Genomic DNA, 17,535 nt, shown 5'->3' on the forward strand with positions numbered 1-17,535 from the left:
TCGAACAAAGCTTTCAATCTAGGACTTGCTATGAACAGCAAACAAAGTAAAGCACTCTGCTTTATTGATTTTTTGTGCTAATTCCCCAAGTTTTTTCTTAATACTGTCCCCATACAAAGTTGCAATTCCAGCTGGTGGTCTTCTCAAATCCTATAAACATGCTTTCTATTGCAGCTGCAGCTAATGAAAGCTACTAGTCACATGGCACAGAGCAAAATACCAATTGATGGCTTATGACACTTCTAGGATAAGGTTTATCAACTAACTATTCGCACAACTACAGTTTTGTTTGAATTCTATATTCCTATTTTACTTATGAAAACACTGTGAGAAACAATGTGAAAGTTCACTAAAATCAAGGTACTTCACATTTATTGCATCCCTGCTACCTGCTTCTCTTTGATATTAGGTCAAAAGAAGATAAATTGAATTTATTTGACAGTTTCTCATTGAAAAAAAAAAATCTATCGATTATCACTTCATGAACATTGAGGAATGATTTTTGGATTTGTTAGTTAATAATTTGTTCAAAGTATCAGAAGCAGATTGATGTTTTTGTAATTCTTAGTCTTCCTTTTTCCACTCTTAGAATAGAGATTTTTTTCTAGAACCCCACAATCAACAAGATATAGCTCAGATTTTGCTTCAGCTAGTCCCTTAAATCCTTTTGATCAATTTTCACGAGGGTGTAGAGGCATGAGAAGCATAGAATAGCTTGGGTTGGAAGGGACCTTTAAAGGCCATCTAGTCCAACCCCCCTGCAACAAGCAGGGACATATTCCACTAGATCAGGTTGCTCAGAGCCCCGTCCAACCTGACCTTGAATGTTTCCAGGGATGGAGCATCTACCACCTCTCTGGGCAACCTGTGCCAGTGTTTCACCACCCTCATCGCAAAAAATTTCTTCCTTTTATCTAGTCTGAATCTCCCCTCTTTTAGTTTAAAACCATTACCCCGTGTCCTATCACAACAGGCCCTGCTAAAAAGTCTGTCCCCATCTTTCTTGTAGGCCCCCTTTAAGTACTGAAAGGCTGCAATAGCGTCTCCCCAGAGCCTTCTCTTCTCCAGGCCGAACAACTCCAACTCTCTCAGCCTTTCCTTACAGGAGAGGTGCTCCATCCCTCTGACCATTTTTGTGGCCCTCCTCTGGACCCGCTCCAACAGGTCCATGTCCTTCCTGTGCTGAGGGCCCCAGAGCTGGACGCAGGGCTCCAGGTGGGGTCTCACGAGAGCAGAGTAGAGGGGCAGAATCACCTCCCTCGCCCTGCTGGCCACGCTTCTTTTGATGCGGCCCAGGATACGGTTGGCCTTCTGGGCTGCCAGCACACATTGCCAGCTCATGTCCAGCTTTTCATCCACCAGTACCCCCAAGCCTCCTGGATTGCCTACAGCTCACCATGCTACTCTTCCAGCAGACATTGGGGTGGTTGAAGTCCCCCAGTGGGACAAGAGCCTGCAAGCACGATGCTTCCTGTAGCTGGAGTAAGAAGGTTTTGTCAATATGCTCCCCTTGATAAGGCAGCCTGCAGCAGACACCAACCACAAGGTTCCCTTTGCTGCCTCAGTCTCTGATTCCCTCTCAGATGAGATAAATCTTTAAATTCTTTCTCAGTTATGGTAGCCTATGTTTTATCACAGTACTCCAGTTTATTTTAAAAAAAAAATAAATTGGTCTCAGTGAATCTTTTCAGTAAAGAGGGGAGCAAATGGGACTGTGAATACATCAGCCCTCCTGTGTTTATCTGTTATTTACTTTCCTTCCCATTAAGTAATAATCCTATCTGCACATTTATTTTTACCACTTCTAACACAGCCACAGACACTTTTATTGCCTTTTTTGCCCTTTGCCGGTTGTGATTTGTTTTGGATGCTTTATGATGTCTGAACATAAAGCAAAGAAGAATAAATATACCAAAGCTGCTAAAGCAAAATACATTTAGCCGAACAATCCAGCTCAGAGGAGAAAAGCAAAGCTTCAGATTCTGTGGCAGACAATAAAGTATCTGCCTGTATATACATATTCCCAAATAAAGCCATAAATTGCAGATGAATACTCAGTGACACCAGCAATTTATGCACCCTCTTATAAAAACAGACGCTCTCTTTCTTACAAATCTGTATCATAAAAAAAAATCTTGATTTTTATCATAAAAAATATAAGTTCTAATTGAATTTGAATTAAAGAAGTACTTTTCAACCACTTAAGTGAATCAGTACATGAGAAGAGCTCTTATTTAGTGTTACATACAAAGTTTGATAGAAATTAAAAATTAAAAGTATCACTATTTATATTGTTTTCCCTTCTGCAAAAAATATCACTATGGGTATCTGAAATGATGGTGTGGCCATTACTACAGCATAATACCCCGTTTCAGCATTGTGTGAGCACACATATGCCTGTGAGCAGTCATGACCACATATATACGCTAAGGTTTTGGTTCTTTAAAAGGTTCTCATACAAATTCATGCAGCATTTGCGAGTTGAGCTGTAATAAGCAACATGAATCAATTCCAGATTGTATTTACTCTGGGGCTCTTTGTCTTTCACTTTTGTTTTACAAAACAGAGGATGCTTACTGTGGAAGATGTGAACTGCATCTGCATAAACTGGAAAAAGGGAGCAAGATGTCAGTACACCCAGGCATCAAACAACATCCGTGTTGTGGGCGCTGAAATAGCTTATTTTATAAATGTTCTTATGGTAAGAATCTTCTGGTTATAAAGCTATAGTTATAATGCTGATTTGAAAGAAATACGATTCAGGAACTTTCGTGAATGTAAGCAGCAGAAAGCACTTTCTTTACTCAGTGATCATTGTAGGAGTTGTGCTGAAAACAGACTCTAAGTTAGAGAACTGTGTCGTAACAGCAGGGTTAGCAGCTTAGGCCTATGAAGTACTGCAAGATATCCCCATAGTACAGCCACACAGTTATTCCATAGATGTTAACAGATGTAAAGCATTACGTAGTTTTAAATACGCAGAGATAATGGACACAGCAAACTGCCTTTTCACAGAGACAAAGCCTACCAAATGGCTCTTAAGAATGCCAGAAAACCAGCTGGCAGCCAGCAGCGGCTGGAGGACAACTGCTCTGGGGTGAGCAACACCACCTGGGGACAGATGGGACCCAGCCAGCTGCCTCAGGGAAAGCCACTGTGCACAGTACCTACGTCTACGGAAGGTGCCATGTGCCCCCTTTCTTAACCAGCTTCACAAGGGAAGCGACGCTTGGTTTGAAGCCTTCGTTTAATTTAAGTGCTTTCAACACACGTTTCCCACAAAAAGAACTATAAATAACTTAAATAGATAGTACGCTGGCTCTAGGAGCGCTCTGACCCATGTCTCACACTCTACTTCTGCATTGCAGCCACTGAGTTACTGTCCAAAAAGGTTGAAGGCATCTCCCCTCTCATGTCCTCCTCCAGCTGCATGAGGTGCTTGACCCACCAGGTGTAACTAAGAGCTCCTGCCTGGCTGAATCTTGCAAGCCAGATTAGCATCCTGTGAATTTGAATGAGTCTAGGATGTGAAAGGGATACAGAGCCTCTCAGGACTCTGTTGATAGAGCTGTATCGAGTTTTAACAGCCTTCAAATGAGGGCAGCACCTGAATAAGGAGTTTTGAAAAATCTATGTATTGGATATAAGCACATGAACTGGCAAACAGATGCTGAAAACCTATAGGAGTTCCTGAGTCTGCAGTCAAATTAAAAGTAGTTTTCCAGCCCCTTTTTGCTCTTCCCTGTTAACGATGAAAACAGATGTAGTAATCTTTTATATTGCTATTTTCTCAGGAAAAATACGGATACTCTCCAGCCAATGTTCATTTAATTGGCCACAGCCTTGGAGCACATGCAGTAGGCGAAGCTGGCAGGAGGGTGCCAGGGATCGGAAGAATAACTGGTAAGTCAGTGACTTAAGCCACAGCTCATACTAAAGACACCACTGCTTAACAAAATATTGCTGTTCGTTTTCTCTTATGATTGTATTTGATTGTGGGCTGTAGTTTAGTCAAGGGTAATTTGGACATTATAGAACTTAGCCTCTTCTCACAGTACAGGGAGGAGTGGTGCCCTGGTAAGTGTGGAAAGACAGTCAGAGTGATGATTATTTTGCTTGCATATGTTTACACAGCAAAGGAAAAGCTCCATACAGCTAACAGAGCCACAAGGCCCCCTGCAGTACGTCAGCTGACTTGCTGATACACATTAGTGGTTGCGGCAATCTCTACAGAGCTTGCTTTCTGGTGCTTCAACCTAGCAAAGTCACAGACCAGCGCTAGTTTGGAGCGGGACTGGAGTGATGCTCTAACATAATGACATTCCCTTGTCGCTGCTAAAAACAAACTCACAAGAACTAATGTACAACCAGAACCAGATGTAGCTGCCATGATTGTTTTTCATAATGATTTGTCCAACACTAATGTAATAAAACAGACCAGGAGGGTAATCCCTACCTTCCTTGCCCGAGCTGCTTTCCTCCTGGCATTTTCATCTTTCATTAATCTGACCTGTTATATAGCAGCACATCTGATGCACAACATCACCCACTGCTTGCAGGTCCCTCCAAAGCATGCTAGAAGCAGCACAAGAGTGAGCAGCTGGTTATTTTGCACTGTAGTTTTGCTAAAAACTATCGTTTTCCAGAAAAGGATGGATTAAACCTAATATTTCAGAAGCAGTAGGCTAACCTTCCTGATATATCACCCATTATCACCTCACTTTGCTATGTCTACATAAGCTTTTCACGTAGTAGAGTACATTAACACTAATTAAATTATCTTCCCCCCCCCCCATTTCCAGCAAACTTTAGAAAAGTTTCATTTCTTCACTTAACTGTTGATACACTAAGTCTCTGTATTTCGTTGGCAGCAAAAGTTGAGTCACATAGGATTATACCATCTGTCCAGATTCAAGTAGACTTACTAAGAAAGTGCAGTCATACTTAAATAAACAGTCTGATTTCAACCGAACCCCCTTTTTCTTATTGAGGGAGATCACAAGCATCATGTTTATACAACCTGTAATTAGTTTGAGCTACATAAGCTCACTCTTACTTTCCAGATAACATCAGAGCTGAATGATCAGAAAGCACACCCCCCCCCCCCCCATTTTCACTATATTCCTGAGTAATAGCCTGTCCCTTTTAAGCACTCCCACATTTCTGAGTTTAGGCATTTTCAAGTAATATGATGTTGTTGTCCTAATTTTCAGTCAGCTATACTGATTCAGTTTTCACCTCCCCAGCACTGAATTGCTCTAGTGTCTTTCCCTGTTGCGAGTTACACACTCTATAATCTGAGAAAGCGAGGAAGCCTCTCGCTGCCGCTGAGCCAGGTTTTCCTGTTTAATCCTTGACAGCAGGCATTTTTGGTTCTGGTTTGTTTTATAGCTGTCCACATGTCGCCCTGAATACACACTCTGGACATCCTCCACTGGTCCCATAAATAGTGTCTGTGTCTCGCAAGATAAAACAGATCAAGCCTCTGTGACTATTGGCCAGAAGCATTTTCATCTTCCCTTTGATCCAACAGCAAGTTTTCATTTTCCAGCACCCTTTGGCTCGTAATCTGCTCTCTACCCACACTAGCTGAGAGCAAATGACTCTTGAAGGAACCATTTTACAACACTGCAAGATGTCCTTATTCATCATGCAGGCAGCACCAAGGGCTGTGTGCATTAAGCAGAGTGACCTTTCATACACAAAAGACAATTTTAGATATTATTAACACGACCCTTTTCAATTGTTACTTTTCCTCAGGGATTTCAGGCTTGGTGAACCTTGGACTAATAGTCTACAAAATTCAGTCTAAAAGCAAAACTAAATCTACTGCCCAGGGACAACAAGAGATACAAGTATAAGAGAGCAAAAACTGTGCAACCTGCAAGGCCTTACAAGCTCCTGAAATTACTGCAACAATTTGGGAAACAAATACATTCTGTTTTCTGCTAGAATCAAAAGCAAAGATCGTCACTTCAAAACTAGGTGCTTTTCCAAAAGCTGTCTGGATCCAGAAGTAGGCAGGTTGGTTTCAACACTTCCAAGCACACGGGTGCTATCAGCATCAGTTTCTGTTCGAGTACGCTCAAACCATGCAGATGAGTTATATGGGATGCAGACACAGCAACCTCAATTTGAACAACATTATTAAAAGGAAGTTCAATTAAAAAGAGAAAAGAGTTACATCCAAGTGTTGGGATTCAATATTGCTGTGAATCAGTAAAACTCAATAGGCTTCACACAGGTAACCTGTTCTCCTGCCTGGGAGAAAAGCCACTTGGTAAGTGAGAGCACACGTCATCATTTTATTAATGCCTATTCTACTCAGGTATAAGGAGCCATAGGCAACTATATATGCGATATTCATTTTATACAATCATAGTGTTATGTGAAATGATACATCTATATCTCTTTATCTATACATAACACCAGTCTTTTTCTTTCAGGACTGGACCCTGCTCAACCTTATTTTCAAGGCACTCCCATTGAAGTCAGACTGGATAAATCTGATGCAGAGTTTGTCGATGTTATCCACACAGATTCAGCTCCCACAATCCCCTACTTAGGTGAGTATTCAGCTCTACTATATTAGTACCAAAGTATTTATGCCCTATAGCATTTGAGTATCCTAATTGTTCCTCAAGACTCAGTTTTGATGCATAGACACAGAACAAAGACACCATACTGATCACTCATGTCCTAAAATACCAAGCACAGACAAACTTCAAGCTAGAAGCTATAGGTATGAGAAAATATTAATTTGAAACGTGCTTACCCCTGCTTTACACACTTCAGGTTTTGGCATAAGAACAGCTATAGGACACCTTGACTTTTATCCAAATGGAGGACAGCAAATGCCAGGGTGTGAGAAGAACCCTATTTCACAGATCGTAGATCTTGATGGCATCTGGGAAGGTAAGTATGTTGATTACATTACAAATTCAGGGAAAGGTCACTAACCCCTTAACTTCTCTTAATTCAGGTGTTTTGTGTTAGCTTTTGGTGTGTCCATCAGCAATGGCAGCTGCAAAGCGCAGTGAAACTGTTAATATGCTCAAACACCATTTTCCAGAGCTTATTCAAAAAATAAACAAGACAAAGGGTTTGCCTCAGGAAAATGTGCCTCCTCTAACATATCTTACAGCAGAAACAAAAGTTACTTAAACCACGCCAAAAATTTTGAGGGGTCTGTAACAAGACATTTCACTTTGTTTCTGGCTAGCTGCCCAGCAGCAGTACTGGGTGGAGTGCGGCAACGATGCTCACAGCTACTTCTGTTAGGGGAACTTCAGCTGCAATTCTTCTGAGAAAGAGCAATTTTTATTTTTTTTGTTTAAATTCCCTATTACAAATCTGGGTTGCATTAAAACAATATCATTGTGTCTATTTTTAGTCGGCCAAAAAAAGATTGGCATGTAGCTGCTCAAATACACTTTTCTTTGTTGTTTTGCATGGTTCTAATAAAAGTTCTAATTATTAGAAAATTTCTCTGTCTTTATAAAGTTAAGTTGCACATAATATTAAAAAAACAAAAGAAGATTTCTGCTGTAGAGATTTTTCAGTACATGATCCGAGTTCTTTCTTACATTGCTGCAAACACCTTAAACTCTGGGAATCCATGAACTTATTTGTGATAACTAGCCTTTTTCTCCAGGTTTTATTCAATGCAGCTGGAGGCATTGCTTTTTTTTTTTTTTTTTGCCTTTTTTTTTCCCTATAGAGTAAACTTGTTATCAATAATGGGGAATTAAAGCACAAAGGAATAACTGTGTTGTATATGATCTTCTTTTTAACTTAAAGTCAGGAAAATAAAGGCAACACAAAGGGAAATAATATATTCATTATTTTAATTTTAAGAGTCTCCCTTCCTTAAGCACCCCCCAAATAATAATAATTTTGTTTTGAAGTCCTCAGCTGGAGCAAATCAGCATTGCCCTAGGAAGTTCACTGTTAAATACTTTTCATTTGGTTTTCTTTTGTTATGGTAATGCAATTGTTGCCTACAAAAGACCTGCTTCCCGCAGTTCTGGGTTCTATTGTGAAACTCGGTCAGATTGCTTGAATAAGTGTTGGGGAGGGGAGGGCAGGGCCTGAGCTGAGCTGAGCTGCACAGTCGGTCTCCACAAAGCATTGCGAGTTTGTCTTTTATACCTGTTGAGTCAGTGACATTCCTTAGAGCATCAATTCCTTGCAAAAGCAAGCTTCAAACCTTATATTTGATAGTCTAAGAATTGTGGTGAGGCTTTTGAAGAGGAATGATGCATCCCAATGACATGGCAAGGGCTCTGCCAGTATCCCTCCTCAAAAAGTACCGGAAAGGAAGAACTAACCTGGGAGCATCTTTTCACAGGAACTCGGGACTTTGTGGCTTGCAATCATTTGCGGAGTTACAAGTATTACTCTGACAGTATTATCTACCCTGATGGATTTCTGGGCTATCCTTGTCCTTCATATGATGTTTTTGAAACAGTAAGTAGTTCACAGAGCCTCAGGATGGACCATATAAAAAATAGTGGCTCTTACCCATACATCTGAAGTTCAATTTATTTATGCTAGCTTGCACTCAATGAGCGCATGTGTAAGAGTAGTGTCAGACATCCTAAAGTATTATAACTCATGCAGCTGACATGGGTCAAAGTAGGAAAAGGCACCAACGAAACAGGACATCCCTGGTTCTGTGCTGATGTGACAGCCCTGAGGTACTACTGGGGCTGGTGTGGCTTCCCCAGGCCTGCTCTGCTGCATCAAACTGGGGAAGAAGTGAGGAGGACAGCCTGTCCCTGTAATCACCAGATGTATTTATCAAAGAGCAATGAGTGGAATCCCCTACCGTAGCAGGTGAGCTTTCAAACATGGCTTAAATTTCTTCTCAAAACAACAAGAAGTAAAATAATATGTGATGGCCTGATGGGCTCAGTCCATGGTCAAAGTATTTTGGTCACTTAAGATGGCCTCAAGGACAAAGCACAATGGTTTGTGGACTAGGTCAGGAAGCCCTTCCCTGTCCCAGACTGGGAGATAGGAAACTACAGCCTAAGAGTAGCAGGGAGGTAACGGGCTTGTCATATCCTACAGGCAGCACTGACAGAGCTATCAACTTACGTAGTGTTTAGATTGCCCTTTATATGTCTGGGCAGGTGATGGAGATCACACTTCTCAGATCACTTTGGGAGAAGGTGACTACCTGCTTCTGTCACTATAGTAGAAAGCTGCTTTCATGACAAAAATGAGCTTTTTTTTCAAGACAAAGCCTTTCTTGACCCAACCTGAAGGAATAAGGAGACATCATTCTTTCTCATCAGTTGCTGGGAAGGACATTTCCTCCTCCCTGCTCCTCAAGACTACTCAAGGATGTCACTGATGTGGCTGGATTGAGCTAAATGGTATGAGAAAAAACATAGAGCCCTGAAAAATCAGAGCCTTTGAGAAAGTTGGCTAGCTTATATGATCTTTCTCAAGTCACGGAAAGGGTTACTTGAAATGTGTTGTTGCTGTGATACAAGGCCAGTTAGGTGGGTAGGTTAAAAGTAAGTTCTATGACTAATTTTTTTTTTCTTGGCTGGGTGGATAATTTTATTAATAGATACATTTGTTTTCACTAGGAAAGGTGTTTCCCATGCCCACCAGAGGGATGCCCAAATATGGGTCACTTTGCAGATAAATTCAAAGGGAAATTTAAAAGCGATTTCGTGAAACTTTACCTGAATACTGGAGAGGCCAAGGATTTTCCTCGTGAGTTTTGATTGCTTCCATTGCTACCTACTCCTTGTAAACAAACCTTTTTATTTTCCTGTTTTACAATTAATTTGAACAGGTGAATAGACCTCATAGCAGTGCAATGGCTCTTCAGTCCTTCATGCCTTTTCCTCTTTTGCTCCAATACTAGTGCCCAGTTTTGGGCCTTCCAGTACAAGAAAGATGCTTACAAACTATTATAGAGTCCAGTGGAGGTCACTGAGATGTTTAGTGGGCTGCACTACAAGGTGCAAGGAGAAAGGAGGATAGGCAATGCACAGAAGTTGCAGCAACAAAATTCCTCATTAAATAGTACGAAAATTACTGTCACAATGACAGTGCTTAAATGCAACAAGAGCCCAGAGAAGCTGGGAAATCTCCTTGTTTGGAGGTGTTCAAAACTCTGTTTGACAAAGGCCAAGAGCAAGCCGATCACAGCTGGCCCTGCTTTGAGAAGCGGATGGAGCAGATGACCTCCTTTACAGCCTAGGTTATCCTAAATGTCAGCTCTCACAAGATGGTTCTTCCTTTGCCTTTGTAAACAAGAATCAGAGGGAGAAGAGCTGCTTTTGCAAATTGTGTGGTAAAAGAAAGTTCCCACCCACAAAAATTATTTTCCTTGAGCTTCAGAATTTTTTTACACTTCTTTTGCACCGCTTATATTCTGGTACGTACCAGTATTTATTCCTAACACCTTCCACTGTATATGAAAAACTTCCTGGTCAAGATTCTGAGATCTATATTGTATTTACTGTGTTATGGACTAGTGCTTTTTTTTTTCTCCCAGAAAGTAACACAAATGTGTACCCATTTCTCAGGTTGATCTCATTAGGACATAATGACAGATCTGACTCACTGATGTTTTCTATTTGTTTTGCGGTTATAACCCAAGGAAGAGCAGGGAGCACCAAGATTCAGGTGTGAGAGAGCATTGTGTTAACCCCTTTCAGTCCAGACAGTCTGAGATGTCGCCTTGAGCTGAAAGTGAAAGGCAGTGATAATTTTCTTTTGCTTTCAAATACACTGTACAGACCAAAAAACTAACACTTGATATTTTGGAGACTGTTTCTCTGTGAGTACAATCTAACTTACTGTATTTCTTCTGTGTAGTCTGGAGGTACAAAGTAACCATGACCCTCTCTGGAAAGCATAAAGTTAAAGGATATGTAAATGTTGCCCTGTATGGAAGTGATGGGAACACAAGGCAGCATCAGATTGTTGAGTAAGTTCACAATTCAATAGAAAAGAAACCTCAATTCTAGAATGTTTAATTAATATTTTCAATTAATGTTTCTGTTTAAATTGGTCCTATTTTACAGATCACATTCTACCCCCAGATACAGCTCTCTGATGTAAATGCAGTGATAATTCACTTACTCCGGATTTGAAGGCAGAAGTTTAGAATGCAAGATGTTAAAATGTTAGAATTTGGTGCCACTTTTTTGCTGTACGACCCAGGTCTTGCTGGACCTACACTAGCAGAGTTCTGATCTCTTTGTCTTTCACAGGCTTGTAAAACGTTGCTGCTAAAGCAATGTCATGATTTACTGCTACTTTTTGTGGCCTATAGCTTCGCCTGCTTACACTGAAGCTGTTTGCTTGCCTCATGTGGTTTTGTTTATTTGCATTTTTCTTGTTTGTTTCAACTAAAATGTCAGAAATGATGACAAATAGGAAGAAGGAATTTTGTTGTGGGTTTTAGGTTTTATTTTTTGGGTTCGTTTTTTGTTTATTGACAACTATGTCACTTCCACTTTTCCAAGAAGGACTTCACATCTTCACACTTGGCAGCAGGTGTTTGCTATGAGTTGATCCCCATTTACAGGCATCCATGCATTCACCTGAGATCAGTCTGCCAGTACTGAATGCACTCCAGCACTCTCTAGCTGCTATTTGCAGGGCCTCTGTCAATTCAATTGCTGGAAGTGATTTTTTTTTTCCCCAGCAAATCTTGCTCTAATCTACCAGTCACCGCTGTGGATCCAGCAAAAAAACAAAAAGGCAAAGGGATTTGTCCTGTCTCTCATTACTTCCACTACCATAAGCCTTATAATATAGAGGAGAGCAAATGTGCTTGTCTGAAGGTAGATGAATGAGAAAGTGCAAAGCCAGGGGCAGGAATAAAAATCCTGTCTTTCTTGTGAAGCTTATTAAAATTATAGAGGTTTTTTCTGGGTGGTTCTGCTGGGTCTTCTGGGGTTTTTTCCCCTCCTTTATCTCTCACATCGTGTCTACAATAACAGTTCTACAGTGATAAAGGCATCACACATTCAAATGTCTCTTGACTTCATACAGCAGGGGTAAATTTTAGAAAATAGCCCTTCACCTTCAGAGGATGAGGGTGGGAGGGGGAAAGGAAGAGGATCAAAGAAACTTTGGCTCATATTCAGTAAGATGTAGTAGCTGAAGCCATTACCGCTCTCAAACTCCTGCCATTTAGAGCTTTCTATATTGATGCAACAAGAAGTAGTCAGATTATAAGACTCAAGAGCAGATGCACATTTGACTTGGCCACAGTGCTTCAAGTGTGGGAATCTCTGCTAGAGAGGCAGGCTGAGGAGCTGGCGCATAATCCTTTTGGCCATCCCAAACAAATCCAACACCTGTATCATATAAATTAATTAACATTAAATGAAAATTTCACTTCTGTGCAAAAACCCCTGCCTACATAAGCAACAGCGAGCAAGCTCTACCTTCTCGACAGGGTTTGTCCTGTAAAACTGGGTCTTCACTGTGAGGTGTGACTGCAGCACATCAGGTTTACCTGCCCTTGCTTCTTCTGACAAACACTGATCTGGGATGTATTACCTTGGAAATCTGGCAATAATATTACCATACTATAAGCTAAATATTGTCTCTTTACTAACTTTCTGCTCATTTGCTACCACAGCCAATCAGTTGATAGTACTGGTAATTAATATTAAATGCCAGCATGCATCACATTCGTAAAATGTTATTTTTCACAGGGGAACCCTGCAACCAGACAACACTTACACAAGCTTCGTCGATGCAGAAGTTAACATTGGAACGGTTACAAAGGTTAAATTTCTTTGGAACAACAACTGGTTAAATCCAACTTTTCCTGAACTAGGAGCTGCAACTATCACAGTACAATCTGGAGAAAATGGAAAACAGTAAGTATATCCATTGTGAAAATCTTGAAAGTTACTTGGGAAGATAAGTGACAAAATTATATGTGGGGTGAAAGCATTTTCACAAGAAAAGCTATTTAAAGCATTCAAAGACTCTCAAGAAAACCTTTTATTTCCTTCCTTTCAAGACACTGTTCATCCATAGTTCAGTTCACTACTACTTCAACCCTTTGCCTTAAATAGCTTCAAAGAAAAACTTAAAATATTTCCAGGCTTCAGAAGAGCAAACTTCCTGTATAACCCTTTGGGTGAGAAAAATTAGCACTGGCTTGGATTATCAGCATCAATCTTGCCAAGTTCCTACTCATTATCCACAAGAACTGGTTATCTGTCTCTGAGCTTGCGTTAGGATGTCTGATTCACTGTCAGCTGGAACCAGTGGAAGTTTTCCATTGATATTGATGGTCCCTGAGATCATGATTGGCAAGAGAGAACAGTGATAATAAGCCTGCCCTTCCAATGAGCAAGACTAATACTTGGAAGCTGCGCTTAAAAGGCTAAATCTAAAGTTGAGGGAAACAGGCTAAAACTGATTTCTGTAGACTCCATGGAATACGGTTTGGATGCTCAGATTGTAGAAACAGGATTTACTGATCCAGTTTTACTCATTTCCCTGGACTTTTTAACCCCCTCATTTGCCTGATCAGTTATGTTATTTCATCCACCCCGTGATTAGGTATCTAGAAAAGGAGGTACAGGATAGGTATTAGACCCATATAGAAATTCATAGTTAAAATGCCATCACTTAAAAGACAACATGGGAGATGGAAACAGCTTCAAGCAAAGCAGAATGATTACAGCCCAGCAGCACTACCTTTAAGCAGAGCTCCTAAGTCCAGTTGTAGTTCCTGTTCACCAAAGCACATTACTGATGAAGCCTATTTCTGTAGATATGCACGCACTCTTCTATTGACTCATGCCCTTTGCACAAGTAGTTGTGAACATCTACATAGTGATGGTAGCACAAAATCTGGAAAAAAAAGAAACAGTAAAATGAAAGGAAGGCAGGCAGTGAACCAGAATGAATACAGTCCATCGATACTTTCCTCAGCAGTAATATTTCAAACGTAGGAGCTCAAAGCATGTTGTGATCAGTTGTGTCAAATGACAAATCAGATTGACTTATATTTAAAAAAAACTACTTGTATAACCTCAACAAATGTTGACAACTCAAGGTGCTTGTATTTCTTTTTCTCAGATTCCGTTTCTGTGGTTCCGGGACAGTGAGGGAGGATGTTCTGCAAACTCTTACTGCTTGCTAACAGCACATATAGATGCCTCAAACCTTGCTACCAATAAAAGCCAGTCTTGCATAAAACACTGGAGTCTGCGGTCACTGCAGTTATAATACTGGTGATGTGTGTTGGGGTTTTTTTGCTGGTTGGGGGGGTTAAGTCTGTGGATAATTCTCCACAGACAGAAATTTTAGGAGTGAATGAGCCACAGCCCATTGAAAAAATTCCCCTCATTTCAGCCTGTTTCAAAATATTTTCAGACAAGAGGAGGAAAGGAGACAAGTAACAGAATCTGGATAGTGGCTCCTGGGCAGTACTAAGAGAAAGCAGACCTGCTTGTGAGTAGAAGGAGAGGAGAGGATTAAGGAAGCTGATGTTCTTAATCAAACTGAAGGCTAAACCCAGAATTAGTGTGAGATAAAGATAAAACAGAGATAGGAGGGCAGTGTTACAAAATGAGGACAGAAGTTTAATTTTATTTACCTGTGAGAGATGGAACAGTCAACATGGTGGAGAACTGGTAATGCATCCTGGTGCGTTAATGCTGAACTAAGCTTGTCCCATATGATCTGGACAGAATTAATTTGCGAAAGCTGCATAACAAATTTTGAATGTTAGTGAAGTTTCACTAAAATGCTTATAATCAGAACAATCACCAAAGTGTCCCGAAATCCCATGTGCTGGCCCTCAGCCTCGAGCAAAACTGCCAGATGATGTGGTCAAAACAGGTAATGCAATGAGGGAGTTGCTTCTTTCCCTGCTTTTTGATAAACACATTCAGCTGAGGTGCGGATAGTTCAAATTCATTTCTGTCCCTACGTAATCCTGTCTCGGCTCCCTCAGCCGGCTGCTGGAGAAGTGGGCTGCTGCTGCTCTCAGAGGAACCCCATCCTCCCTGAGAAACCCACAGAACTGCTGGGGCCTGGAGATCTACCGCCCTGTGGGACCTTTTCTCTTCAGCAGTTTCTCTTGAGGTTCCCCAGACTGGGGCACTCTGCTCTTTCTGCCTCTCTGCGTGACCTTTCCTCCCCCAGAATGTCTTCTCCTGAAGGATATCAACCCCTTTGCAAGCCTTCAGATTCCCCTTGCAGTGGTGAAGGTTGAAACCAATTTATTCTGTGTTAGAGCACCGCTCTCCTAATACAGAAGAAAAAGTAGTTTCATTAATTCAGTGCATCCTGCCAGCAGGATGGTGGGAGGGAGAGGGGGCTGTAAAGAGTAGAAAAAGAACGATCAGCACTGAAGATTGGCAACCTATGGGCATGCTCAGAGCTGGAATAAGTTCCTTATGTGAAAACCAAACTGTTCCTTGGTATAACCCAACTGAAGAGAATATCCCTGAGCAATTTCAGTTTTAGTCAGAGATGTGCAGTCTTGTTTTTATGTTTAAAAACCTTCCAAATTGCACTTGTGCTTCTTGCCCAGATTAAAAGGCGCTGCCCCAGTAGCACAGTATGAACCAAATTTTCACCTGGATAATCACTGTTTCCTGAGACCCTGAAACCTTGCCCTAGGGAGGAAAATAGGGAATAAATATGTGAATTAATAGAGGGGACACACCTTGCTATGCTGTCACAGATGTGTGGGGCATTAAAATGCTAAGCCAATGTCTTGTCCAGCTTCTCTCAAGAGGGAAAACCAAATGTTTTTCACCCTGATGATACTACTCGTGTCTTCCCCTCGTTAAATTGCTTACCCCCCTGTGCAGCTCCTCAAGGCAGCAGCAAGTGCACAGTGGAGGAGTTTGCTTTGTGTGTTTTCTTCCCAGCCTATGCTGCCCATGAGGGGTATAGGCTAACGCTTATTTTGGCTCATTTTTCCCACCCATGGCCATCCTTATAGTGGTAGAATAAGAGGATAAGGCCTAATAAGTTCAAGGATGTGAGTTGTTTGTCCTGCATCAGGCTGTGGTAAGTCCAGTTTTGGGTTGCTCCCGCAAAGACTTTCTTGGCTCTTGGCAGCTGCACAGCCGCAGCTGTGCAGGAGGCAGCGGATCCAGCCGCAGGACTCTGCACCCTTCACACTGCATTCATGTCATGCAGTCCGAGGAGGAACACACATCCCCTCTCCAGGGAGGTAAATAGTTACGGGTTTACCCAGAGCATGCATAACCAGGGACATGGGAGCCGGCATCCGACGTTGCGTTTCCGTGTACCCTGCGTCCGTTTGACATCACCTGCTTCCTTCTGCCTTGACTGTTTGTCTCTTCTAGAATTTGGCTTCCTGATCTCAGTCCCTCCTGCTGAGGAAACCTCAACAGGGCTATTAACTTCCTAACACTGCAGAAGAGTTTCTCCTTTGTCTTTTGTTCCTTTACCTTAGTATAAGCAGATTCTTGCCTACACAATTGTTTTGACAGTCATGATATTCTCTGCATTATCCTTTGCCATAGCCACTTCAGCAGCCCATGTAATTTTAACAAACACCTAACAGAATCAAGACGTTAAAGCTGACAATAGCATAATAAAAAATCTCCTTTTAATAATGAACTGGAGCTGCCGTCATCTTGTTTTAGCAGAGTAAAATCTCCCCCCCCCCCCCCGAACACTTTACAAAGCTATTACATAAAATGCAATGTTAAATGAACAACAAATTACTTTCCCTTTAGCTAGCTTTTAATGCTAATGGTGCTATTTATTCCTGACCTTTTGAAATATTAGATTTTTTAAATGACAACATAAAAAGAATTCTTGTTTGAAAACGCAAGCAACTTTAAACCACATGTTATTACTTGTAAGTATAGCATGCACATGCATCATTCATTTCAGTGTCCCACTTATGGCTAATTGGTATATATTTCAGTTGACATATATTGTTCTCCTGCAAACGTGTCAAATTCCTTAACGATGTCGGTGACAAAAGCATAGTGCTTGAGATATATAAATTTACGCTCTTTACCATATAATCATTCTTATCTATTGGGAATGCTATTTGTGACAAATCATGTTGAAAAATACACACTAAATTGATTATTTTTTTAAACTTTAATATCACACCATTCATGGCAAGGCTTTGATTGAATCTTTAAATATAGACATGTTTTGATTTTTATCTGCATCATTTTGTAGCTTTTGAAAAGCTCACTTTATTTATTAAAGGAAGAGTAGCACAGCGCAGATCTTAAAATGTATCTTTTGTTATCAGCATAAGAAAACAAATGGGCTATAATTGTGGATATGGAATGAGTAATCTGGTGAACAACGCTTTGTGCTGTAGTTTAGGTTTTATAATTCCTGCCAGAAATTACTATTATTTTGTAGGTGGGCAGCATTGCAATCAGAATTTTAAAGATGGAAGCAACTTGGGCCACATATTTTCATTACATTTTAGATTGCCATGTGCAATGTATTTCTCTCCTATGTTACAAATCATCTGAGAACAATCAAAAAAAAAGGAAGATTTCATGTGACTAA

At 40.9% G+C, this 17,535-nt stretch overlaps 1 protein-coding gene and 1 long non-coding RNA gene across 2 annotated transcripts in view; one reads left to right on the top strand and one right to left on the bottom strand.

The window, feature by feature from the left end:
• The window catches only part of LOC148054864 (uncharacterized), an 18,048-nt gene extending 11,157 nt beyond the window's left edge, over positions 1 to 6,891 (bottom strand). The window contains exon 1 of the long non-coding RNA XR_015706425.1: positions 6,776 to 6,891. This is a non-coding gene — a long non-coding RNA (uncharacterized LOC148054864). The remainder of the gene's footprint in view (positions 1 to 6,775) is intronic.
• Positions 1 to 14,188, top strand: part of LOC104022384 (inactive pancreatic lipase-related protein 1) — a 16,328-nt gene extending 2,140 nt beyond the window's left edge. Inside the window, exons 4-12 of the mRNA XM_087765231.1 lie at positions 2,567 to 2,701; positions 3,795 to 3,903; positions 6,447 to 6,566; positions 6,796 to 6,915; positions 8,351 to 8,469; positions 9,603 to 9,732; positions 10,846 to 10,957; positions 12,702 to 12,869; positions 14,086 to 14,188. Coding sequence (XP_087621357.1) covers positions 2,567 to 2,701; positions 3,795 to 3,903; positions 6,447 to 6,566; positions 6,796 to 6,915; positions 8,351 to 8,469; positions 9,603 to 9,732; positions 10,846 to 10,957; positions 12,702 to 12,869; positions 14,086 to 14,149 — 1,077 coding nt within the window. The 3' untranslated portion in view covers positions 14,150 to 14,188. The remainder of the gene's footprint in view (positions 1 to 2,566; positions 2,702 to 3,794; positions 3,904 to 6,446; positions 6,567 to 6,795; positions 6,916 to 8,350; positions 8,470 to 9,602; positions 9,733 to 10,845; positions 10,958 to 12,701; positions 12,870 to 14,085) is intronic.
• Positions 14,189 to 17,535: the final 3,347 nt, after the last annotated feature.

This window comes from Nipponia nippon, unplaced genomic scaffold (genome assembly GCF_047370975.1).
Source record: "Nipponia nippon isolate SJK-2023a ecotype South Korea unplaced genomic scaffold, ASM4737097v1 scaffold_3, whole genome shotgun sequence".
Taxonomy (NCBI): domain Eukaryota; kingdom Metazoa; phylum Chordata; class Aves; order Pelecaniformes; family Threskiornithidae; genus Nipponia; species Nipponia nippon.